The sequence below is a fragment of the Mandrillus leucophaeus genome, unplaced genomic scaffold (assembly GCF_000951045.1).
Source record: "Mandrillus leucophaeus isolate KB7577 unplaced genomic scaffold, Mleu.le_1.0 Scaffold135, whole genome shotgun sequence".
In the NCBI taxonomy this organism is placed as follows: Eukaryota; Metazoa; Chordata; class Mammalia; order Primates; family Cercopithecidae; genus Mandrillus; species Mandrillus leucophaeus.
The window spans coordinates 2,420,985-2,447,328 of NW_012101310.1; the positions used below are offsets into that span (position 1 = coordinate 2,420,985).

At 40.9% G+C, this 26,344-nt stretch overlaps 2 protein-coding genes across 3 annotated transcripts in view; one reads left to right on the forward strand and one right to left on the reverse strand.

The window, feature by feature from the left end:
- Positions 1 to 267: 267 nt before the first annotated feature.
- On the reverse strand, positions 268 to 15,918 carry LOC105534450 (protein SCO1 homolog, mitochondrial). 2 transcript variants are annotated; one of them, XM_011973180.1, is made up of 6 exons: positions 15,205 to 15,918; positions 13,692 to 13,782; positions 10,736 to 10,933; positions 9,845 to 9,937; positions 6,703 to 6,818; positions 268 to 1,162 (listed from the first exon to the last, which is right to left on the reverse strand). In XM_011973180.1, exons 1-6 carry the CDS (start codon positions 15,481 to 15,483, stop codon positions 1,028 to 1,030), a joined length of 912 nt encoding a protein of 303 aa, XP_011828570.1. In that variant the 5' UTR covers positions 15,484 to 15,918; the 3' UTR covers positions 268 to 1,027. The 2 variants fall into 2 exon arrangements, with proteins under 2 accessions (XP_011828570.1, XP_011828571.1); XM_011973181.1 differs by having other exon boundaries at positions 269 to 1,162; positions 10,829 to 10,933.
- Positions 15,554 to 26,344, forward strand: part of ADPRM (ADP-ribose/CDP-alcohol diphosphatase, manganese-dependent) — a 13,613-nt gene continuing 2,822 nt past the window's right edge. The window contains exons 1-3 of the mRNA XM_011973179.1: positions 15,554 to 15,643; positions 22,806 to 23,423; positions 24,338 to 24,454. Coding sequence (XP_011828569.1) covers positions 22,823 to 23,423; positions 24,338 to 24,454 — 718 coding nt within the window. The 5' untranslated portion in view covers positions 15,554 to 15,643; positions 22,806 to 22,822. The remainder of the gene's footprint in view (positions 15,644 to 22,805; positions 23,424 to 24,337; positions 24,455 to 26,344) is intronic.

The window sequence follows — 26,344 nt, forward strand, 5'->3', positions numbered from 1 at the left end:
TGTGCCAGGCAAGTTATTTCCCCAAAAAAACACTTTCTTAAGGGATGGTCCCGGTCCGCCAGCACCTGAGTCACCTGGGATATGTGTTACGGAAGCCGGTCTCTGCATCATACTGCGGATTCAGTGAATTCAGCTCTGGGTCTGGGAACCTGCACTTCAGCAAGCGTCCCACCCACCTGCCCGCTGGGGCCTGCGGGTCTCTGCCCTGAGAGCTGTGTGCAGCCATCTATGCACCCACTCGTCACCCATGAAAAAGATCACGCTTGTCTGAACAGCAGAATCGAATATGTTTATTTTACACAAAGTACAATTCAGTATATGCAGAGAGGTACTCAGCATCACCCCCATGATCAATATCCTCTTTATTTTCATTGGGTATGTCACTGAAACCCTGGCACACCACTTAGCTAAAAATCACACAAAAGACCCCCTAGAGACATCAAACTGATGTTTTCTTTCCCCCAAACGATAGATTTCCTCTTCATTAGTCAAATCCGATAGTGATATTCATTAATAAGGAAAACTGAAGTTTTCAAGTATCAAGTCTGAACGGCAGAGACCCTAATCTGTTATTAGCCACCAAGAACTCAGAAGAGGAAAGAACTCAAGAAGAGACAAGCAAGAGCACTATGAAAATTATATTCTTTTCTGTGAAATTCAGTCCCACAGCTCTTTGAGCAAGGGTCCAAGACAATGGAGAGGCAGGAAAGCTGCTGGGAGGGCCTGTTTGCAGGCAGAAATGCACTGGCTGTGCCTCGCCCCGCCGTGTCCTTTCCGCAGGTGGGTTCTTTACTGGCTTCACTTTAACTTGGTCCTCTGACTTTGGGTTGTAAACTTTACAGTTCCAAGAATCAATTTTGGTTGAACGCAAGGGTAACATCCCCATCCAAAACAGAAGTGTTCTCATGATATGAAGGCCTTTCTGTAGACTGCATGTATATATGTTTATATTTATATAAGCTCCTAGGCGAGACAAAGTTTCCTTCCTCTTAGCAAGAGAATACTGCATCCAGCAACACTGCTTTGGCTAGCTCTTTTTCCTGTATGGCCTCATGTGTGCGACAATTGAAGCAGCTATTTCTCCCTTCCTCTTGTTCTGGCCAAAATAATCTAGGAACTCACCATCTGGTCCAACCAAGTACATTATTATTGTGTGATCCACCTGCAGAGAAAAGCGGGGAGAGTGTGACAAAGATTACCAAAATAAGCTGCTTATTTTACTGAATGTATCCTGCAAGATAAGAGAACTTTACATTCATGCTTAAATAACCTTTGTAGCATCTATTATTCAGGGAATAGGCTTAAGCCTATTATAGCAAATTCCTAACAAAAATTGTCTAAAATCTTTTGTGTCCTAAACATCTGCACTGGTTATTGCTTGTCACAGCTAGAACCTGAAATTCTTTTGGTTTAATCCTTAACACATTTACTCACACACTCTCTGAGAAAAGAATTCACGTTCTAAGAAACAGCTGCTGCAGGCTTTCATAAAGCAGTCAATACTTGTGAAATAGCAATGCTGTTGAAAAATACCTTCATTTTTGAGTAAAGTATCTCCTCAGACCCTAAACATGTTACGGAGACATCACATGGAATTAAGTGTTGGTGCAAAACTGCTTTCTTTCATCAGTTCTTGGGTTTATTCCTTTATGTTTTAGAAAGAACTGGTTGTCATTCATTACCGCCAAAATTCTGCTTACCATGCTTTATGAGAAGAAATCAGAAAACTAATCACGAGTTTAAATAATCTATAAAGTTGACAATATTTAGTTTTAATATTAGTAATTCAAACAGAAACAGGAAAAGAAACATTTTTCTCTCCAAGGCAATTTTTATCTCCTCCACTGAATAATCCTGTCTGAAATCAATCCATCACCTGGAAAGCAAACCTTCAGAAGCCATAAATGCTGCCCTTCCCCAGCCTCCCAGCCCCTGCCGCCAACTCACGGAGTCATCTTAAAAATCACCTGGAAAGCAAATCCTCGGGAGCGTAAATGCTGCTCCCCCCAACCACAGAGTCATCTGAAACTCAGCATCCATTTTCCCAGCAAAGTCCTAAAACGGTCCCAGCTCTAACTTTAACTAAGATTAGTCACCAGTTTTTTTAGTTAGACACTTCCATAAAACCCAATTTCAAGTAAGATTTGGCACTTAAGAGTCCTTGGAATTTATTGCAGGCTTGATTGCTATTTGGCAAGACAAAGAAAGACAGGAATGTAATTACAAATACCAAGCTGGAGACACTGCCCAAATATACCCCAGCATGCATCGTATGTCTGTGAGGGTATTATCTTTTATACACGCATTCTTCAGACAGCAAATGGAAAGAGCACCTGCTCCCCGCATAAGGAAAGAATGTGCACCAAAAGAGCGCCAACAACTGGATCTCAAGTGCTGCGGGGCAGTTCACTGTCGGAGCAACACGGGGAGCTCTATTTCTCCACACAATTGACACAGAAATCAGAAGTCAGTCTCTAGTTCTCTCTTCAAGTCTTACTCTGTAGCTTACATCACTCTTTCTCCCTATTTCTTCCTTTCCTCTATTCTCTGTTAAAAAAACAAATTACAGTATGTGGGACGCATTTTCTGAGTGTTCTTAATATAAATTACCTTGTAGTACACAACAAAAACATCGTTTTATCTGTATCTGTTGAACTTGTCAGGTCACTCCTCAATATTCCTTTGGGTTGTGACAGAGCAAATTGACATTTATTCTAATATAGAGGTCTTCCAAGTTCTAGTACTTCCTTGTATAGAAAAAGGACACCAGCATTAACTGACAAATTCTTTCACATGTCATCTTAAGCCATGAAACAGGTATTCTCCTCCTCTACAAATGGCATCACAGGCTGGAGAGAGTAAATTATATAATTGCTAAGTGCCAGGCCTAACTTTAAAAGCTAGAATCTGTCCAGTTTTAAAGTCCACCAACTTTTATCACCGTGTTGCCTCTAGCTCCAATTCTAGTGGAGGGCAGTAACTCAGTTTTTTTAGTGTGCAAGTTACGTTTTAGTGTGAGTTATGTTTTGAAAAGGTAATATATGCACATAGAAAAGGAATATCTAGTAAATTTATACAATGAAAATGTCCCTCCCCGTCCTCACACCCAGAGTGCCTCAGTTCCCTTTAGAGGGAGCCAATGTCACCAGTGTCCTTCCGTATCCTTCCAGAGAAATTCTCTGCATCTACTATGTGTATATATCCACTTCCACTTATTTTTTTTTATACACAAGTAACAATATATTATAGAGTACCTGCTTTCTCATTTAACAATATATTGGACATTGTTCTATATCAGATTATACACAGTAGTTAAAAAATGGTTACTGGATTTTCAGTCTTTTCTCTTTACAATGCCATAGGGTATATTTGTAGGATAAAGTCCAAAAAGTAGAATCTCTGGCCTAAAAAGTGTATCACTTTAAATGTGAGAGACACTGTTAAACTGCCCTCTGAAGAGGGTGTATGAGTTTCATTCCTATCAACAATGCATGAGAGCGCCTGCTGTTCCAAATTCACTCCTCCAGTATATTTCCTGTTTTTCCAATTTTGACAATATGTTTTCAAATTTCCTGACCACTGCTGAGCTAAAAGAAAAATGTTACCTCATTATACAATTCACATTTTTTTTTATTAGGAAACTGAACATTTAGGTTTGAAAGCCATTTGTATTCTTTTTTCAACAGTACTTTCTAACTAATACCTATATAATAACTATTATATATAAAAAATACAATAATGTGCAGATCCAGCTTTCTATGGAATCCCAAATATTTGGTATACCCAGTTCGATCAGTCTGAAGAGTGCACTCAAAAGCCAGAAGCTTACCTTTTGTTGCTGTTGTTTCAGATTAAGAAAATTTCATTCCATTACATCTCAACGTTAACCTTAAAGGTACCCCCTTACTTTCTGCAGGTCCTTAAATGTTAATAGAAGTTTCCCAAACTGTCTTATGGATGAAAATCTGTGACCTCAAGGGACTGAAGTCAAACTAATGAAAAGCCTAAGAAGCTGGAGAGTGTCTCCCCCTATTGGATGTTTAGCAAATGTACAGCAATGAATTCCCCATCGAATTTCATCAAAAGTCAGATTCTTATAGCAGTAGGCCAGTATTTCTAAAAATGGGGCCAAAGATACATTCTACAAGGTCCAAGAAGTCTCCATAAGACTTACACATTTTCGTTTTCATTTGTAATTTAAAAAATGAATATCCGTATTCTGGATTATCTGTGTTGTGAGTATAGACTTCAGTGCCCAGGCTTGTGTTTGCTTTATGGTCTCACTGGCACCCAGCTGTCCACTGCTGTTACAGGCAGACATGAATATGATACATTCTTGCCACATCAATACTAACCAGGCAAGGCAGGCTACACAATTAAAGGTTTCAAAGTATTTTAAGTAGAAAATGCAGAGGGGCAGTTGAGTAGAGCTGGGTATGTGACAGCAGTCTGACCATAACCCCCTTCCTGCCGTGAGCAGCACTTTGGTTTCAGCAAAATCTCTTGTCACTGTAACTGAATGTTTTCAGTTTAAGTTTTGCAGGCTGTTTGGGTTTACTTGTACAACTTCTTTCTGATTTATGACTTTCTGACTCTGAGTTATGAGTTCTAAGCATAAGACTATGGAGTGTTACCTAGTTTAGGACTGTATACATTTAAACAATTTAATATAACTCATTTAATGCTGGAAATCAGACTGATGAGCTCATGTATTCCTGCTGTCATCATCAGATAAACTCCAAACCAGTTACCACAACTCTCTGTAAAAAAGAAGTCTGGAAAGTCCTTTTCCTATGGTTTCCTCTCTCGGCCACTGTGGCTCTCTGCGCTTCTCTTATTCTGCTACAGCAGCAAGAGGAAAACAGAGGAGGGTCCCTCTACTTTCCTTACAATTAAGGCTTAAGGAAAAATGCTCATTTTTCTCATCTTTTGCTCCAAGGAATCCAAGTTTCCCTAATTCTACAAGGCAGCACAACTGGAAGACAAGATTACTGTGTAGGCTTAATTAAGGCAAACGGGCCAGAAGCTTGCTTTTAATTTCGGCTGTAGGCTCCAGGAGCACATGTGTTCCAGGTTCAAAGGGACAGAGAAACCACGGTTGGCTGTCAAGACAAAGCACTGCACTGAGACATCCCACCCCCTCTGCATCTCACTCTTCGGACGGGCCATGGGGAGCTGCTGGATCAGTGATTCAGGGTCTTGGCCATCTTTCTTTCTAGAAAGACAGCTTCACAGCTAGAAAGATCTTATGATTACCCTGCCCAAACAATATTATAGAAAAACCAGAGTATGACAACTTAAGATAACAACTGAAATAATGCTAAAATACAATGCCGACTCTTAATGTGATAGGAGAAAAATGTCCAAATTGAGAAGAAAATTGGTGGATCATGGTGGCGCTAATGCCCGTTTTTGGTGCTTCACTGTGAAACCACTGACAAGAAAAGAAACACAGTAACTCGGGCATGACCCTAAGGCTTCTGGGGCAGTGCTGATGAATATGAGGATAGTTCATATAAGAGCGACACCAGTACAACAGAATTTCTGTTCCTTGTCATTAAAAAGCACACATTTAACACCTAACTGTCCAACGCATATAGTCAATGGGCAAATAAACCTTTTATCTTTTGCTTTTCAGAATTCTCATTCAACCTAAAAATGCAGTTCTCCATGGCCTAAAACTGGTTCTCCAAAAGAACAATTTCTGATACCTCTATACTGGGGACACAGTGAGAACCAATACAATCTCTTCAAAATAAGTGTTGTCCCAAATGACAGCTTCTCTTTATTTACAACCTGGCACCCAAGTATCTGGTTTTAAATTGCCCTAAAATTCTGTATGTCACTATAAGAGAAAAACAGGCAACTGAATTATGAGAATAGTGAATACAAATCAAACAATCATCTTTTAAAAAGCATGCTTCTGGCTGGGCGCGGCGGCTCAGGCCTGTCATCTCAGCACTTTGGGAAGCTGAGGTGAGCAGCACAGATCACCTGAGGTCAGGAATTCCAGACCTCTTGGCCTCGCCTGGCCAACATGACAAAACTCCTTCCCTACTAAAAATACAAAAATTAGCCGGGCATGGGTGGGCGCACGCCGGTAATCTCAGCTACGCGAGAGACTGAGGGAGGAGAACTGCTTGAATCCGGGAGGTGGAGGTCGAAGTGAGCCGAGATCATACCACTGCACTCCAGCCTGGGTGGTGGAGTGAGACTCCATCTCAAAAACAAATAAAAAGTAAAAAACATGCTTATATTATCCTTTCAAATATTCAAAATTCCTAAGGAGGCTGGGTGCAGTGGCTCCCGCCTGTAATCCCAGCACTCTGGGAGGCTGAGGTGGGAAAGGCCAGGAGTTCGAGATCAGCCTGGCCAACATGGTGAAACTTCGTCTCTCCCAAAAAATATAAAAAAGTAGCCAGGTGTGGTGGCACGCACCTGTAATCCCAGCTACTCGGGAGGCTGAGGCAGGAGAATTGTTTGAATCTGGGAGGCGAGGTTGCAGTGAGCCAAGATCGTGCCACTGCACTCCAGCCTGGACAACAGAGTGAGACTCTGTCTAAAAAAAAAAAAAAAATTCCTAAGGACTCTGCAATAATCTTAGGTTTTCTCTCTTCTCAGAGCCAGTCAGTCATTGAAAGTCTTATGACTATTTGGGATCTGGGAGCTGGTCCATGGGTTAAAACTGGAGCATTTACTCACTATGTAGTCTTCATCTTCATCCTTGGGGCCAGGGCTGTAATACACTCTGTATGCTCTGGCCACTTGATCGACTTCTTCTCTCGTGCCAGTCAAGCCAACCAGTTTGGGAGAAAATTCTAAATAAAAAATGAGACAGACAGTGAAACTGACAGGGGTTAAAAAGGGCAAAGGAAAACTTTTGAGGGTAACATGTTCATTTTCTTGACTGTGGGATGGTTTCAGTTACAAAAGGCAACTAATTATATACTTCAAATACCTATACTTTATTGCATGTCAATTATACTTTAATAAATGTGTTAGAAGTAATTATACATACAGCAGATCCTTCATAAAACATATTTTTAAATAACCTCAAAGTTTTAGAAGACATGTATTTGAATGTGTCATATAATAAATATAAATATAAAACTATTCTTTTTTTTTTTTTTTTGAGACGGAGTCTGGCTCTGTCGTCCAGGCTGGAGTGCAGTGGCCGGATCTCAGCTCCCTGCAAGCTCCGCCTCCCGGGTTTACGCCATTCTCCTGCCTCAGCCTCCCGAGTAGCTGGGACTACAGGCGCCCGCCACCTCGCCCGGCTAGTTTTTTTTTTTTTTAGTAGAGACGGGGTTTCACCGTGTTAGCCAGGATGGTCTCGATCTCCTGACCTCGTGATTCGCCCGTCTCGGCCTCCCAAAGTGCTGGGATTACAGGCTTGAGCCACTGCGCCCGGCCAAAACTATTCTTTAGTGCTTTTAACCAGTTATTAAATCAATGTTAACATAATTTAAATTCAGATTCCTGATTTTTAAGCACATATGCTGAACCTGAGTCTAGAGAAATTAAACTTGCCCACTCTCACAGCTGAATTAGACCCTAAGCATCCACTCTCAATTCTACTATAATTTGTAGTCTTTAAAAGTGCCTAACAGCTTTTAAACAGCATACAGAGATGTTTGATTGAAATTCCTCCATTGAAAGTAATGCCTTCCTTAGAAGCAGAAAAAACAATCCTAAAATTCCTATAAAACCACAACAGACCCCTAATAGCCAAGGCAATCTTAATAAAAAAGGACAAAGCTGGCAGGATCACACTACCTGACTTCAAAACATAGTACAAAGCCATAGTAAACAAAACAGCAGGGTACTGGCATAAAAACAGACACACAGACCGATGGGAACAGAATAGAGAACCGAGAAATTAAGCCAACTGATTTCTGACACAGACACCAAAAACATACACTGGGAAAGGACAGTCTCTTCAAGAAACGGTGCTGAAACTAGATCCCTATTTTTATCATATACAAAAATCAAATATAAATGTAGGAAAGACAAATGTAAGACCTGAAACTATAAAGTTAGTAGAAGAAAACATAGGGGAAACACTTCAGGACATTAATCTGGGAAAAAATTTTGTAGACAAGGCAAAATTTTATAGAGCACAGGCAACAAAAGCAAAAATAGGCAAATGGGATTATATCAAAACAAAAAGCTTCTACACAGCAAAGGAAACAATAAACAGAAGGAAGAGACAACCTGAAGAATGGGAGAAAATATGTGCACACTATTCATCTGACTAGGGAGTAATATCCAGAATGTACAAGGACCTCAATCAACTCAACAGCAAAAACAAAAATAACATTTTTTAAAAGGGCAAATGATCTAAATAGGCATTTCTCAAAAGAAGGCATACAAATGGCCAACAAGTATACGAAAAAATGTTCAACATCACCAATCACCAGGGAAACGCAAATCAAAACCACAATTAGGTATCTCATCCCAATTTGAATGACTATCACCAAAAATACAAAAAAATAACCAATGCTGACAATGATTCAGAACAAAGATACCTCATACACACTGTTGATGGAAATGTAAATTAGTATAACCATTGTGGATAGCAGTATGGAGGTTCCTCAAGAAACTAAAAACAGAACTGCAATACAATCCAGGAATCTCCCTACCGGGTATATATCCAAAGGAGATGAAAACAGTATATTGAAGAAACGTCTGCATTCCCATGTTTACTACAGCACTAATCACAATAGCCAAAATATGAAATCCAACAGTACTCATCAACAGGTGAATGGATAAAGAAAATGCGGTATACATACATCATGGAATACTACCCGCCATATGAAAGAATGAAATCCTGTCATTCGTGGCAATGGAGATGAGCCTGGAGGATACTATTAATATGTTAAATGAAAAAAGTCAGGCACAGAAAGATAAATACTGCATGTTCATATTCATATGCAGAGGCTAAAAAAGTTGATCTCATAGAAGTAGAGAGAAGAACTGTGCACACTAGAGGCTGGAAAAGATAGGGGAGGAGAGGGACTCTGTATCCCATAAATACGTAAAACTGTTACGCGTCAATGAAACAACAGTTATGTGTTTGTCATAGTAAATGTTTTATTTATTTTTAAGACAGAGTCTAGTTCTGTTGCCCAGGCTGGAGTTCGGTGGCGTTATGTCCGCTCACTGCGACCTCCGCCTCCCGGGTTCACACAATTCTCCTGCCTCAGCCTCCCAAGTAGCTGGGATTACAGGCGTGCAGCACCACGCCTGGCTAATTTTTGTATTTTCTAGAGACGGGGTTTCACCATGTTGGCCAGGCTGGTCTCAAACTCCTGACTTAAGGTGATCTGCCCACCTTGGTCTCCCAAAGTGATGGGATTACAGGCATAAGCCACCATGCCTGGCCTGTCACAGCAAATGTTTTAAATTTATAAAACATGTGCTGTGTTCAAAATATGTTTATATTTAATTATTCATCTTTAATCTCCCAATGAACATACTTTCGGAATATATGTTTGTCCTAATTTTACCAAGGAGAGAATGAGTTACAGCGCTGGAATTAGAAGCAATGTGTCCTTACTCTCAACTCAAGGCTCGATTAACTTAGTTGATACATGAAGGCCAAGTTCAAATCCTTTCTCTGTGACAAAACATAAAGAGCACTGCATCAGGAATTGAGAAACCCATTTCTTACTTATGCCCTGACTATCCACAGTAATAATTCCTAGCTTCATCTTTTTATTTGCCCATAAAATTGGTGATAATACCATTTGTCCTATTTCACAAGGCACTGTAAGGTTCAAATGAACTGATATTCCAAAAACTTTAAAGCTAAATAAATGTAAAGTATGATTTAAAAACATACCTTTCACATACTTTGCGATGGCTTCTTTTGTGTCCCTCTCTGGGTCAATGCTGATGAAAAGTGGAGTTAGATCTGGCAGAGTTGTAATGCTATCTGAAAGAGAGTTCCAATTAGTCTGTATTCACACCCTAAGGGGAAAGACAAAGAAAACCAGCAATAACAGTAGAGTAGAGGACGTGCTGGACAGCTAGGTGTTTCGAAAACAGATGGACATCTTAACATCGAGGTGAAGAGGAAGACCACGGGGAAGGGTATGGGGATGGGATGGCCTTTAGGAGGAGCAGACTCATACGCAGTAGTATTGTCTGTGGTGGATAATATAAGGTTACATATCCTGTCAACTGCCTGCACCAGCACGTAAGTGTTCTTCCCCTGGATAATGTCATGTGGCTATCTTATCTCTTAATCCACTCCAGTATCTGTAGTTTTTTTCACTCTCACCATGTCTCAAGGGCAAGAAGGTAAACTGTTAATAAGAACTGAATATCCTGAAATGATACACTTTATGGAGGCACCCTTCCTTCTTACTGGTATTAGTAAAATGCCACAGACTGCAAACCATTGCAAAGATTTCCTAATTTAATTGTCACAATCAGTGGGGAAGAGGCAATGGTGGCCTCACTGATGCAATAAAAGAAGGGATATAAAAGCCGAGTTAAGGGAGACACACTGACATTTTTAAGTGATCTAACATTTCACATCAAAACAAGCTTCCTTCAGTGGAGAATAAGGTCACAAGACTCAAAGCAACAAACAAGACAAATGCTGAGATTTCATGTTCTTACAAATCACATAATTGCAAAACCCCACCTAACAATAATACGAGAATGTCAAAAACCTAGTAACATTAAGTAAACATATACTTTGTATAGTTAGTGACGGCTTTCTTACCTATTTCATCCACGACTTGAATCATCTTTTCTAGTTCTTCTGGACAGACATCAGGGCAATGAGTGAAGCCAAAATAAATCAATAACCACTGACCCAAGTAGTCCTTGTCAGTTTTATGCTCCCCAGTATGAGTTGTGAGGGAAAAGGGTCCCCCAAGTAAAGGCTTGCCGATCTGTCGCTGCCGTTCCTTCTCTAACTCTTAAGGAGACACAAACATACACACCAAAAAAAAGTCAGTTTAATCAGAGGTACTCAAATACCTGACATATGGCCAGTACTATGTTACTCCCGGTGGGGGCACAAAATGTGGAAAAAAGAGTTTGTTTTCAAGAAGCTAAAAAAATCTTTTGAGAAAAATAAGCACGAAACATTAAAACAAAATCAAATGAAATACTACGGTATGTTGTAAAAAAGGAAACAATATTTCTTCTTTTTCAGGAACAATTCAGTCCTAAGCCATTAGGTGTGTCCATGCTGGGGGCAGGGAGGGGCCGCAGTGGCCTACAGCTGCATGTCTGAACCCAAGTGGGGTACGGTGGGTGGCCTGGCATATGGAGTCTGATCCTGCGTGGGGAGGTGAGAGTGGCGATGGGACCTTAGTTACACACAGGAAATTGATGAAATAAATGAATATATTAAAGACAAGAGAGTTACAATAGGAAATGGAATCAACTATGGAGAGGAAGAAAGCTAGGCTGAACCCTGTAGTACTGGAAATATACTGGAGGTACTAGTGTGAGCTTCTATCTATATAGATATAAAATAAATATAGATGTACATAAATACATCTATTTTCTCACCATGTCCACTGAGAGGACCAGGGAGCAGACACACTCCAAGAACGATGAGCCCAGAACCTGACTTCTAAATATCATTCCTGACTAAAAGGAAACAGCTTTTTGGAGAAATGGCTGATACCAGGGTTGCGGCAAAGAAAGTGGAAAATGAGGCTGGAACCTCTTGTTGTGGCAGAAGGAAAGCAGAACTCAGAGAACATGTCAAAGCCACAGAAGCCTGCTGCAAGGGGGCCACGGCTGATCAATCTGGGACAACTTGGGCATCAAAATAAAGAGATTATGGATTGAAACTGAATGAATATACAGCAAACAAGTCCACAGATATAAATAAACGAATGCATTGATAGTGTGATGGGGAACAGAATATTTAAGTATACATATGCCAATACAAATCACGAAAGACCATTAATTACATGAGTAACTTTTCAGTAGAAAACCTGTTAGACACACATTAATCAAGTGATCAAACTGGACACTATCAGTAATGGGACAACTGGTACTATGTGGTATCTGACCAGATGCAAGGAGAACACAGCATCACTTTTGTGATATTCCTGCCAAAGTCGAACAACCCGAATGACCTGAATGAGGAAACATCAGACAAATCCAAGCTAAGAGGCATTCTGCAAAATAACTCTCCTGTAACTGTCAAAGCTGTCAAGATCGTGGGGGTCAGTTGAAGTCTGGGAAATTGTTACAGATGGAGGCGGCTAAGGTGAACAACTAGGTACAAGGTGGTGTGGTTCTGAAACGGATGAAACGGATGTCTTTTGCTATGAAAGACGTCAAGTAGCAAAACTTGGAAGACTGAACTGTAATCCAGCCTGGGCAACAGGAGCAAAACTCTGTCTCAAAAACCAAACAAACAAACAAAACCCTGTCTGAAGACTGAACAGTAGCAAAATATCAGTGTTAAGTTTCTAATTTTGATGGTTGTATCGTGGTTACGTTCAAGAAGGTCCTTGTTTGTAGGAAATACACCAAAAAGTGTTTGGAGCTGATGAGGCAACATGTCGGCAAATAAATACTCTCAAATTATTTAGGAAGAGTTTTAAGATTATTTCATAACACATTTTTTAAAATAAAACAAACGTTAGAATTGCACTTGAAATTCCAAACTAAAGTCAAAAAAAGCTTCCATATTCTAGAATTTTCCTGCCACAACTTTCCTAGCTTTTCTTTGTGAAACTAAAGGAACTTACTGCTTATTAGACTATGAAAATCTTACCAATACTACTTATTATGCCAAAAAGTCTGATCTATATATATATATACACACGTATATCAGTACAAAACTTACACTGCTAAGTTCCCAAAGCCTATGAATTCCCAGATTTAATCATTGGCCTTTGTCTACAATGTTACCAAAAGAGACTCCAAAGAATGGAAAGATTTAAGCAATACCTTAAAGATTTACCTAAAACCTCTAAACCAAATCTTAAAGTCGTCCTAGGATATTCACTAAAATACAAAGTTCTTACAAACAATTTCTAAATATTTCAAGATGCTAATCCAGAGTAGTTCCTGGCATTTCCTGGCCAGGCTCTCTTCACCACCCCCTCATCCACAGAGGGCATGCAATATCTACTCGCACCACGCTTCTTGCCTGATCCCTAGGAAGCCTTCTCAAATCCCAAGGCTGGGCCTCGCTTTTGCTCTCAGAACATGCTAAGCTTCCTTCTGGCCTGGCAGAACCGCATCTAGTAAAATCCTTTACTTCTGTGTCAGTTTCCCTGCCGTGTGCACCTCAAAGGCTGGAGTGCATCTTAGTCATCTTTGTACCCTCCAGATTTCATCTTGCCCAGTCAAATCTATCCACAGTATATCTTTTAACACTCTTACGCAGTGGTATCCTAGCTTGGGTCCTGGAACAGATAAAAGACACTGATAGAAAAACAAGCGAAATCCAAATAGAAGCTGTAATTTAATAGTTGTGTGCCACTTTAAATTTCTTAGTTATGAAAAATGTGCCATGGTTATATAAGATGTTAATATTACGGGAAGCTGGGTGAAAGGTATATAGAACCTATGCTATCTTTGCAATTTTTTTTGTAAATCTAAAGTTGTTTCAAAACAAAAAGCTTAAAAACAACGAAAAAGGTGTTAGTCCATAGCCAGGAAGAACTTTATTTAGGGCTGAGCAGATGACAGCTACTTACTCTCTGCCTTTTCTTTCTTCATGTACCTCATTCCAGCCAGTAAAGCTCCTCCAATAGCAAATGTGATTGCTAAAGACTTCCAGGAAACAGGCTACTAGGGCAGGGATTTCAAACATAAAAATTCTAGTAAGATGCAAATATTTAACCATATAAACTTATGACAGTAGTATTTAATAAATATACACACAGGCCATGATGTTGTTAAATGTGCAAAATGTTTCAGGGATGAGAAAATGCTCAAAGTTTCTGTGGATGCAGTTAGGTCTGGGATCTGAATTACAAAGACAGTCATCTCCAAGGGAAAGTTCCCTAAGTCAGTTTCTCTTCACGTTTAAAAAACAAACAAACAAAAATACAACCTCAAGTACCATGATTGTTACTATGTGTGACCCTGGCTCCAATCGTGACTTAAAAACCAATTATGGCCCGGCGTCGTGGGTCACACCTGTAATCCCAGCACTTTGGGAGGCCGAGGCGGGTGGATCACCTGAGGTCTGGAGTTTGAGACCAGCATGGCCAACATGGTGAAATCCCATCTCCGCTAAAAATACAAAAATTAGCCGGGCGTGGTAGCGGGTCCCTCTAAACCCAGCTACATGGGAGGCTGAGGCAGGAGAATCGCTTGAACCGGGGAGGCGGAGGTTGCAGTGGGCCGAGATCAGGCCACTGCACTCCAGCCTGGGCAACAGAGCAAAACTCCGTCTCAAAACAAAATAAAAACCAAAAATCCAAACACACACACACACACAAAAACCATTATCTGTTTATGCTGATACTGAGAATATAAACAAACCAAACGAAATTTGGGAGGTTAACCTAACTCTGGCTTCCAGAAGTAACAAAGCCAAAGTACAAGAGGCATCTAAAAGTGAAGCTTTCTGCAAATTACTGCCATTATTTCTTTGTACCCTTATTCAACTCCCCAAATGAGAAAGAAGCTGGCCAACTAGGCCTAACTCATTAACCTTCCCGCAACTCCGAAAACCCACTTCTTTTACCACAGAATAGTGGCTCTCAAGTTCTTTCTGGGTCAGAACCGGAACTCGAGAGAACCCCAAGAAAAAGGCACATCCACACATAACTAAGTTCCATTTTTTGTTTCAATTTCAACGTATACATGGAACTCTGGATGAGGGTCAAGTGACAAATGATAAAAGTCCTCTGACTCCTCAATCACAGTCAACTTTAGGTTCACACCCTTAAGAAAATCTGAAACTTAATTTTTTTTTTTTTTTGGTGGAAACGCTAACATAAAATCCAAGTCCGGGCATCCAGCCACGTGGAGAGGGTGTAAGTAAGGTCTCAAGTTCTCTCTGGAGAACTGGGACTACCGGCTAAGCACGGGAAATGCAGGATGAAATTCCATGACGCAGGTAAGGCGCCCAAGCTGAGGACAACTTTCAGGGAGGCGGAGTAGTTAGTGTCTGAGTTTAGTTACGATCAAGTGGGATGTGGCGGCTGGGCCGGCCGACAGCAGCGACGAGCACCAGAAGGGTTCCAGATGTGCACTCACCCCGGGCTTCGAGGGGCGCGTGGAGTCTCTGGGGCCCTTCTCCAACCACGGGGGTGGGGGTGGCGGCCTCGCCGTGCTGAGGGGCCGGGTTCCTAAGCAGTAGCCAGGGAGCCCCGAGGCACGCCACACCTCCGCTTGCCGCGCGCAGAGCTGCCCCAGCAAGACTCTCGCAGTCCCCTCGGCTGGGCCCGAAAGCTCGAGTCCGCGAGGCAAGAAGCGCCAAAGTTGGCCACCCAGAGGCCGCATAACTCGTCCGGGTACTAGGACCAGCATCGCCATGAACTTTGGAGACCGGGTATCCTTTGACCCTCCCCGTGATTTCCGGTAACGTTTCGCTTCCTCCGGAAGTCGGAAGGAGCCGCTCTGTCCGTCCCGCTCGTTGGTGGCGCGGTTGCTTATCCCGTAGGCAGGATCCTTTCAGCTCAGGGGCCGGCGCACGGTAGGTAGTTGCTTGCGGCTGGAGGCGGGTCCGGCGCGGGCTGGGCGGTGCCACGGGACCGCGGAGCCACGGAAGGGGGATGCCTTAGGGGTCCAGGTGGGCGGCTGGGCCGAGGCAAGACGGCCCCAAGTGCTGGGGGCGCGCCGCCTTGGTCGGGGGCTTAGGTGACCACAGCTAGCTCCTCGCCCCGGGGCCACCCCAACCTCGGAAGAGAGAACACACTGCCTAGAAACCCACAGGACTGGGCAGCCCCCGTAACCCTTCCTTGTCTGGCCGACTTTGTCAACGTCGTCCTGCCGGCCAAGAGGAAGTGCAAGATTGTTGACTCCTTTACATCTTTGAAATAGAAACCGACCCATTGCAATTGAAATAATCTGTAACTTAAAAAAAAAAAAATTTGCTAATTAGGATAATTTGAGTGGTTTGGGTGGTCTGGAAGAACTTTAAATGCCCAGCGCTTCTAGTTATTTAATATTATATTGTACCCTAATTAATAAAGCATAGCAGTGTATAAAGAAGTGTAGATGGCATGATATCCCGTCCCTTAACTTAGTCTTTCTGGGCCCCAGTTTCTTAAAATACTCTCACGGACTCCCTTGCTTCGTAAAGTTTCGTGATTTGAAGTTTGTTACGGGTTCCTCGTCTGGAACTGCTTATGTTCCTTACTAATGAGGCCAAGAGTATCCGTATGTTTTTCGTTCCTTGTGCAAGTCTAACTTCATTCCATCTGCCTTTATTTATATCTTTAAGATCCGCAATATTAACCACTTCCTCCTCGCCCCTGCCTCGGTGGTTGCTTTGCAAAAACCTCTAATGACTTAACTACAGATCTCGCTCCTGTGTGGCTTTTTTTTCCCCCCAAGGGACCGACACCGAGTAGGAGAAACTCGTGCTCTGGTGAGTGTTGGACCAGAGCATGGTTGGTTTGCTTGTTTTCTATGAGTTGGCCATACTAGCCAACTGTGTTGCTCTCTAACCCAGTAACGGAGCATCCTGTTACCTGTGTTTTTTGATTGTTGGTTGGACTAGGATTTTCAGAAATTTCTGCCAGAGTTCTTAAATGTTTGTTCAGCACTTCAAGTCGTTAATCAAACTATTTTTTTTCTATCTTAAAGTTGCCCGTGGGTAAGATTTTTACTCTTTTATCTTTGTGTATTTGTTTGCCCAGGGATAATTTTTTCCTGTAATTGACAAAAAGACATAAAAGTACCTTGTGTAGTCAGGCAAATAGCATACGAAAAGTATTGTTCATCTCTAATTGCCTAATTGTAGGTTACCTGATCAGACACCCAAATTAAGATTGAAGTCAGTGTTTCTAGTTCATCTATTAAATTTTATTTGCTAAAGTGCTTCTTTTAGTAGCAACTTCTTCATATTAATTTTATAATATTAAATAAAATACTATCATTGAAAACAGTTCTTGGGGCCAGATGTGGTGGCTCCCGCCTGTAATGCCATCATTTTGGGAGGCGGAGGTGAGTGGATCGCTGGAGCCTAGGAGTTTGAAACTGCAGTGAGCTGTGATCAGGCCACTGCATTCCAGTCTAGGCAACAAAGCAAGACTATGCCCCTAAAAAATAAATAAAATAAAAATAAAATAGTTCCTGACTCAAAGTAGGTGTTTTATAACTGCATTTTGGATGAATTGCTAGTAACACCTGAGCCTGATGGCAAGGACCCATGAAACTTTAGTGCCAGAAGGTGCCTACAGTGTTATCCTGTATATCCTTATCACTTTTATTACTGCTGTGAAACCACCAAAGTTAACAAATGAGGTTTATGTTTTGTTTTCCAAGTTAGATATTTTTCTTTTTTCTTTTCTTTTTGTTTTTTGAGACGCAGTCTCCCTCTGTGGCCCAGGCTGGAGTGTGCAGTGGTGCGATCTCAGCTCACTGCAACCTCTGCCTCCTGGGTTCAAGTGATTCTCCTCCTTCATCCTCCCAAGTAGCTGGGACTACAGGCGCGTGCCACCAGCCTGGCTAATTTTTTTTTTTTTAAATGTATTTTTGGTAGAGACAGTGTTTCATCGTGTTAGCCAGGACAGTCTCAGTTTCCTGATGTGATCCGCCCGCCTCAGCCTCCCAAAGTGCTAGATTACAGGCGTGAGCCACTGTACCTGGCCCCAATTTAGATATTTTTCTTGAGAGAAGCAGGGCATGGATTAGTATCATCTGATATTGGTTCTATCAATAGTGATCAGATTTTGTTCTTGACATAACTTTAGGCTGGTTTGACTGGGACAGCTAGGCCCTAACTTTTTGTGAACTTCCCAGCACCCTAATGTGTTTACTGCATTTTTGTTCCAGACCCCTGCCCCTTGGGCCTAACTCCTAACCACAAACATTTCCTGCCCCGACTTAAGTTTCCTTTTGGTATGCTCTCTGCATAGAAAACGTCTGCTGCACCCTTAGGCTAGGAGCCTCTCTTAACAGAGTCTCCTTTATTAATCTCTAGACTTCCCCTGCTGCCCCCTTCACCTTTGACAATAGAGTGAAGGAAACATACTTTTTTCAGGATAGAGCTACTTCTTTTACAAGTTCATTATTGATGCTTGAAGGCTTTCCACAAGGAACTTCAGCCTTCTGCCGATCTTAAGTATTGGAGAAGTTTTATTAGTATGATCTTGTAGCAACTTTTCAGTAATTAAGCATCCTTGGATATGGGAGGCCTGAGGTAGGTGGATCACTTGAGCTCAGGAGCTTGAGACCAGCCCGGACAACATGGCAAAACCCTCTCTCTACAAAAACAAAAGAAAAAAGTCCCCCAAAAAAGCCAAGTGTGGTGGTACATGCCTGTAGTCCTAGCTACCAGGGAGGCTGAATTGGGAGGATCACTTGAGCCCAGGAAATCGAGGCTACAGTGAGCCGTGATTGCACCACTGCACTCCAGCCTGGGCAACAGGCAACAGAGCCAGACCTTGTCTCAGAGAAAAAAAAAAAAAAATTCTCTTATGCCTAAGGTGGTTTTCTCAAAATGCTGGCTACTTACCCTGTACCATGACTTGATGGGAATTTTGAGAGCAACTCTTACAAACTTTTCTACATTATTCTCTTCTATTAAAATGTTGCAGTAGTTTCAATTATCTGAGGCTCATTAGACAGATTTTCAGATATATAATTTTAAAATTATTTTCTTAACATGCATATAGTACTTTATGGTTTACAGAGATTTACAAAGTAATAGTTTACTGTGATCGTAACTCAGCTGAAGCTCACAATAACGTGTTGAAGGTTATTTTGCTCCAGGAAACACAAGGACTATAATTCAGTTCTGGGTCTTTCCTTTCAAAGCAGCTTTCAGCACTTTATAATACCTCTTTAAAACTTAGATAATGTAGCATATAATAAATGGTGCAGGCAGACTTTGAAAATAAAGTTCACTAAAAACTTGCCATTCTCCTTTCTATTCAAAAGCAAAATATTTCCTTAGGTCTTCTAATTTTTCCAGGTTTGCTTTTCTCTAAATTTTTGAATTTTTTTTTTTAACTTTATAATTTTTTTTTTTTTGAGATAGAGTCTCGCTCTGTTGCCCAGGCTGGAGTGCAGTAGCACGATCTCTGTTCACTGCCAGCTCCGCCTCCCAGGTTTACGCCATTCTCCTACCTCAGCATCCTGAGTAGCTGGGACTACAGATGCCTGCCCCCACACCCAGCTAGTTTTTGTATTTTTTAGTAGAGATGGGGTTTCACCATGTTAGCCAGGATGGTCTCGATCTCCTGACCTCGTGATCCGCCCGCCTCGGCCTCCCAAAGTGCTGGGATTACAGGTGTGAGCCACCGCGCCCGGCCTATATATACATTTTTAAACACACATAAAAGTAGTTAGAATAAACCTCTTGCACCCATTCCTAGCTTCAACAATTATCCTCTACTCACTGATTTTTTTGTGTGTGTCTGTATTTGGTGGAAGGAGGGAGCTATTTTGAAAAACTTTCTGACATTAGAATGCATATTAATTCTAAATTTCCTCACTGGAGGTGGCTTTGAGTTTTTGATCTCTCTGTTCACCAGGACCAATCTTTCTGAGCTCCCTCAACATCTCCCTGAACCAAGAAAGGAAAGGCTAAACTCGCTAGGAGAGTCAGTTCCCTAACCACCTGGTTCTTTTTGCCCTGACATACTCACTTCTGATCCTGACTGTCTTCCCTGAATGTGTTTCTGAAATCTGAAATGCCCCCAAATCAGAAACTTGAGCACCAACATAAAGCTCAAAGGAAATGTTCATTGGAGCATTTTGGATTTTGGATTTTCAGATCAGGAATGCTCAACTGTTAAGTATATTCCAAAATCTGAAAAAGTTCGAAATCTAAAACACTTCTGGTCCCAAGCATTTTGGATAAAGGGATACTAACCTTATTTTTAAAAGCCGTGTATATTCAACACTTTGGATCTCTCTTTTTCCCCCAGAACACATTGCTATTTTGAAGTGTGCCCCTTGGTGCTTCTCTCCACATTAACTTTCCTTAAAAATTGCCAGTTCTTAGGATAGCCTTGAGTTTTTCTAAACTGAACTGTGTTCCAGTGGAAGGTGTATTTGAGAGGATTTTGGTATCAAATGACAGAAAATAAATTTAATTTAGCTTTAAGCCCAGGAGAATTTATGTGCTGATATGTGTAACTGAATGACCAGAAATGGTTCTACCAGGGACAGGTGAATTTAGGTATTCAACTAATGTTTTCAGAAATCTCTGTCTTTCCATCATTCAGAATTGTTTCCTTCTGTGTTGGATTTCTTGTCCGTTCATTTTTCTCCAAAAATTGAGGCCTTAGTTTATCAGCATAGGAGACAGTGACTACTTTTGCTAGTAGTGCCAGTGCCTGTCCCAGGGCTGATGCTTATTGTGACCTAGCCTGAGTTGCATGCCTACCCCTAACTGGCCAGAGGAAACTGGGCTTTTATTGGCCAGGTCTGGGCCATGTGTCTGCGATTTCACTTCCCCAGCTGGTGAATGGGGATGGAGGTCAGACCACAAGAACTGAGAGTGGGAAATTGGAAAAATGCCTAGAGAAAAATTGGGGTGCTGTCACCTTAAGAACAGGAAATGAATGCTGGGTAGGCAAAAATAACAGCTGTCTTCTGGAGAGAAGATCCAGTTCATTGGGACTAAATCCCCTCGAGGAGATCCACAACACATATTGTCACCATAAAGGCTCTGAATTTAAAGACAAAAACAAGCTCACTTGGCAGGGGATAAGATCACCCCCCAGAAATAGTTTTCTCTTAACCTTGGTGATAATATTCATGTTATATACTTGCTAAGTTATCTTCTGATTTGATTCTTCTATTAATCTGAACTTGGAATCGCAAATATTTGAAACCTAACATAAGGCTAGAGATTTTTAAACTGACTTAGATGGATTTTTGTATTTCCTGTAATTTATTGAAGTTACCTGCTTTTCCAATCAGATTACCTCTAATTTACACACCCTCATACATACTTACTGACTTGATATCTAATGAGATTTTCAGATGGGGGCTGCAGGAAGAAGTGGGCAAATTAAAAAAAGTATGAGAACACCATGTGTAAGGATTTCCATCTCTTTCTGGTGCTGTTACCTATTTTAGGGCTAGATATGCCCAACCAGATTAAGGAAGAAAGTAGCTGAAACTCATAATTAGGTGGATTAAAGAGTGTATCATTAGTAACAACAGTTTTAGGATGAAAAGAGGCCCCTAATTCTCAGATAAGTCAAACTGAAGTCTTATCCTTATTCCAATTGTGGAGTTGTTTTCATCTCTTATAGGAGTACTCTTAGAGTTGTTATAGGAGTACTCTTAGAGTTGTTATAGGAGTACTCTTAGAGTTGTTATAGGAGTACTCTTAGAGTTGTTATAGGAGTACTAATCTTAGAGTTGTTATAGGAGTACTCTTAGAGTTGGGATTTTACATGTCCGTAGAGGTTTCAGTAGGAACTCTGTAGATACATTTGTCAAATGACTAGAGATGAGGAGTCTGAAAGTAATTTTGGAAAGTCAAATGAATTTTTAGGTTTTAAATAATTCAGACACCACAGCAACAGTTTATTACTATAGTCTTTATGACAAAAATTGTTGACAATTTAGGATCTTGGCCTTTGATTTTTGTTTGAATCATTAGCGTTCTGGGCTCATTTAAGAGATTATAATTTACAGTTTAAACAATCGAATAATAGTTTTTTCAAGGTTAAATCTTGTTCTTTTTGGCCACTGAGGCAGGGCAGAGATCATTTATAAGAAGAAAAGATTTCATCTTTTCTGTTTTGATGTGGGGTAGGTTAATATTCAAGTTTAAAAGAAAAAAAAACCCTGGTTCAAATTAGGATCCAGGGCTGGTGTGGTGTCTCCTACCTGTAATCCCAGCTACTTGGGAGGCTGAGGTGGAAGGATTGCTTGGGTCCAAGACCAGCCTGGGCAGCATAGTGAGACCATGCAAAAAAAAAAAAAAAAAAACCACAAACAAAAAAAGCAAGTTTTAATCCCAACTATTGAAGAACCAGGAACCACTGTTCACAGAAATGATAATAGTCACGTCAGTTGGTTTTTGTGCTGGATGTTTTTGTTATTGTTGTTTCAAATTATTCCTCTCCTTTCATATCTGCATTGCCTCCCCCTCACCTATTACTTCAGATACAAAATATGAGAAACTTATTTTGGGTGACCTACCCACCAAGGAAGAGCAAAGATTCAGCCTGACACAAAATAACCCATAATAGGAATCTTGCAAAGTACATACAGTGAATGAATGTAATATACAGCTTTCTTAAAAAAATAATAATCTTGAAGTTTTTGATAGAATTATTTGGTGTTTGTGGGACAGGTGTGTGTTGGGGGGGGCATGTGTGTGTGTGTGTTTAAAGTGAATATTTCTTAAAAATCAGCAATTGTTCCAGACTTAAATTGGACTTCATTAGCATTAGAATGTCTATTTATTGATAGGATAGTACCTTTTGTAAATTGTTACTCTTCTGAAAGAGATTATCTATTTTCCAGAAGAGAAAGCGAGTGTTTTAGATGGTTAGTAGTTTAGACCTAAGACTGTTGGACTCTAAAGCCCATGTACTTTTTCCTGTACCAAGCTGTCTAATGAATTAACCTTTAACATTCCCTTTATCATTTTCTGCAGTGAAATTGAGGAATTAAAACGTTTATAATTTAGCTGTCTTTTTTTACTTTAGTTTATTTAGAAACCTGTTTGGAGGTTATGGATGATAAACCCAGTCCTGAAGCCCTAAGTGAGAGTTCAGAGCGTCTTTTCTCCTTTGGCGTTATTGCAGATGTTCAATATGCTGACTTAGAAGATGGCTTTAATTTCCAAGGAACCAGGCGGCGATACTACAGACATAGTCTTCTTCACTTACAGGGCGCCATTGAAGACTGGAATAATGAAAGCAGCACGCCGTGTTGTGTCCTTCAGCTTGGAGATATCATCGATGGATATAATGCACAGTATAATGCATCCGAAAAGTCCCTAGAACTTGTTATGGACACATTCAAGAGGCTTAAAGTGCCAGTTCATCATACATGGGGAAACCACGAATTCTATAACTTCAGTAGAGAGTATTTAACACACTCTAAACTTAACACTAAGTTTCTAGAAGATCAGATCGTACATCATCCCGAGACCATGCCTTCAGAGGATTATTATGCTTATCATTTTGTACCATTCCCTAAATTCCGGTTCGTTTTACTTGATGCGTATGACTTGAGTGTCTTGGGCATGGATCAGTCTTCTCCAAAATACGAGCAGTGTATGAAGATATTGAGGGAGCACAATCCAAATACGGAACTGAATAGTCCTCAAGGTGAATTATTCCTTTGAGCTGAGAATCTAATAGATTGTCTTTAAATTCTTCAACTACCTTTTATTCAGCAGGAAGATGGACAATTAAGGTAAAAGAATATTGTCACTTGTTCAGGGTCAGGATTTCTCACAAGCCTGCTCTCACATGGATTGGTTACAGCTTATTCAAGATTGATTAACAGATATTTTAAATGCCTATTCTAGGCTGGGCACTTTTTCCAGAGGTAGCTATTCTGAGCTGTAAACAATACTAACAATATTAACTTTTTTGATGGATGGAATGGAGGGAGCAAACACAGTAAGTGGGCAAGACATGATAAATGAAACAGAAACAAGATTATTTCCATGGTCATAAGTGCTGCCAAGGAAATAGCATATCATGTTATAGAGTGTTGTGGAAAAGGATTAGGGTTACTATTTTAGATTAGGTGATTAGGGAAAGCCTCTCCAAGGAGAAAGATATTTAAGCTGAGACCTAAATGACAAGGAGGAGTCTCCCTGGGAAAGAATGGGCATAGGGAGTTAGCAGACTGAGGGAAAAACATGCACAGGCACTAAATGGAATAAGACTTGAGCACTGTTGAAGAGCACAGGAAAGGGCCAGGGAGGTACAAGATGATTTTGGAGTGTAAACAGGGCCAAGACTATGTAATGGCTCAGTGGACTTTATAAGAAGTTTGCATTTTTAGTCTAATGGAAAGCCAGCGAAGTAAGCAGGGGACTGTCAAGAGTGAGATGCAGTGTGATGTATTTATATATTTCTCTAAATGCTTGTGATTTCCTATTTTAAGTTGATTATTGCTAATCAGATGTTCGTAAAGAAAAAACAAGTGTCCCTACATTAACTAAATTTGAATGTCCAAATGAGGGGAAAAAATGACTTTTGATGGGTCTAACTTACTGCATTCATTTCAGGACTTTCTGAGCCCCAGTTTGTCCAGTTTAATGGAGGATTTAGCCGAGAACAGCTAAACTGGTTGAATGAAGTGCTTACATTCTCTGACACAAACCAAGAAAAGGTGGTGATTGTGAGTAAGTATTTAAATTCTGATTACACCACCATTTTAGAGATTGGGAAAAGTTAGGTGTTAAAGCATACTAACAATATTTGTGTTTTGCTATCCTCTTTCTATAAAATGGACACTTAGTTTAAACATTTCTATTGAGAAACCACCTGAATATAAGATTGACATTTAAGGATGAACCAGGAAAACGTAAATAACAGAAACATCTTGCCATATATTAGAGCCTGTGAGTTGGTCTTTTAGGTTCAAAGTCGAATTTCCTCAAATGAGATCAGTTTATGTAGTAATTTCTTTTTTAAACATTAATATTATTATTGAAATCATTTTAGATTCGCATGCATTTGTAAGAAATAATTCAGAGCAGTCACTTCTATGCTTTGCTGTTTCCCCCAACGTTAACATTTTGTAAAACTTCAGTATAATATCACTAGCAGAATAGTGACATTAATACGAAAATAAACCCTCCAGAAGTTTGGCTTTTTCTAAGTTGGTTTTTTTTTTTTAAACCTTCTCTCCATAAGGGAAGCAAGAACCCAAAGGTGAGATGACTTCACCATGATAACTAAGACATAAAAATTACCAAGAAACTTGACTCAAAATTAAAAACAAGCTGAATTCAGGCTGGCCAACATGATGAAAGCCCATCTCTACTAAAAATATTAAAAAAAGTTAGCAGGGCGTGGTGGCGCGTGCCTGTAGCTCCAGCTACTTGGGAGGCTGAGGCAGGAGAATTGCATGAACCAGAAGGTGGAGGCTGCAGTGAGCTGAGATCATGCCACTGCACTCCAGCCTGGGTGACAAAGATCTTATCTCAAAAATAAATAAATAAATACATAAATAAAGCCAAGCACAAAGAAAAAACACTGAGCTGAATTCTGAAGTGTGGAATCCAGGATGCAACCAGCTTACAAAGGAGCTTGACGCCACACTAAACAATTTGTTGGTGGAAGTCAGTACCAGGGCGTAGATCTTTTCCTCAAGGTAGGAAGCCCTGAGTTTCTTAAGCTCTAATGAAGTAATTTCTAAGTGAGAAATTCAGTTCGGGGACCATACCAAATCTCAGCCTTCGAGACCTGCCTGTCAGCAAAGTGGCCACCAAACAGAGGCCACTGCTGCCTAGACGCAGCAAAATGCATCCCCTGGTATCGCAGGGGATGTGGGCTAAAGGCTCGGCTGGCAGTGAGCACTGTGCAGTTCTGTAGCTGTGCCTCCCACACAGTCACAAGGAAGTTAGATTTGTATAATTTTCATTTAGAATCATTTTTGATGGATACACTGCCATCAGAGATTGTAGGAATCCAGGGGTGCTTAAAACGCGTGTGTGCGCGCATGCGCACGTGAAGACACACATACACGGAACTGAATTTGGATTTGCATCATGATGGGGAGACTTGGTTTGGAGGTTGAGATTAGAGCCCTTGGTTTAGAATTAGAATTGACGTGGGGTAACAGGTGAGAAGGCTAGACTGAGAGCCGGAAGGACAGGATGCCATTCTGGCTCTGGTTTATATGAACTGTGTGGGCCTGGGCAAATAGCAAACCTACAAACTGCAGTGTTCTCAATAGTGTATCTAATGAAATTATGAATATGAAACCCCTGGCCAAGCACAGTGGCTCATGCCTGTAATCCCAGCACTTTGGGAGGCTGAGGTGGGCGGCTCATGAGGTCAGGAGTTCGAGACCAGCCTGGCCAACATGGTGAAACCCCCTCTCTACTAAAAATACAAAAATTAGCCGGGCGTGGTGGCAGGCGCCTGTAATCCCAGCTACTCGGGAGGCTGAGGCAGGAGAATCGCCTGAAACCAGAAGGTGGAGGTTGCAGTAAGCTAAGATCACCCCACTGCACTCCAGCCTGGGCAACAAGAGTGAAACTCTGTCTCAAAAAAAAAAAAAAAAA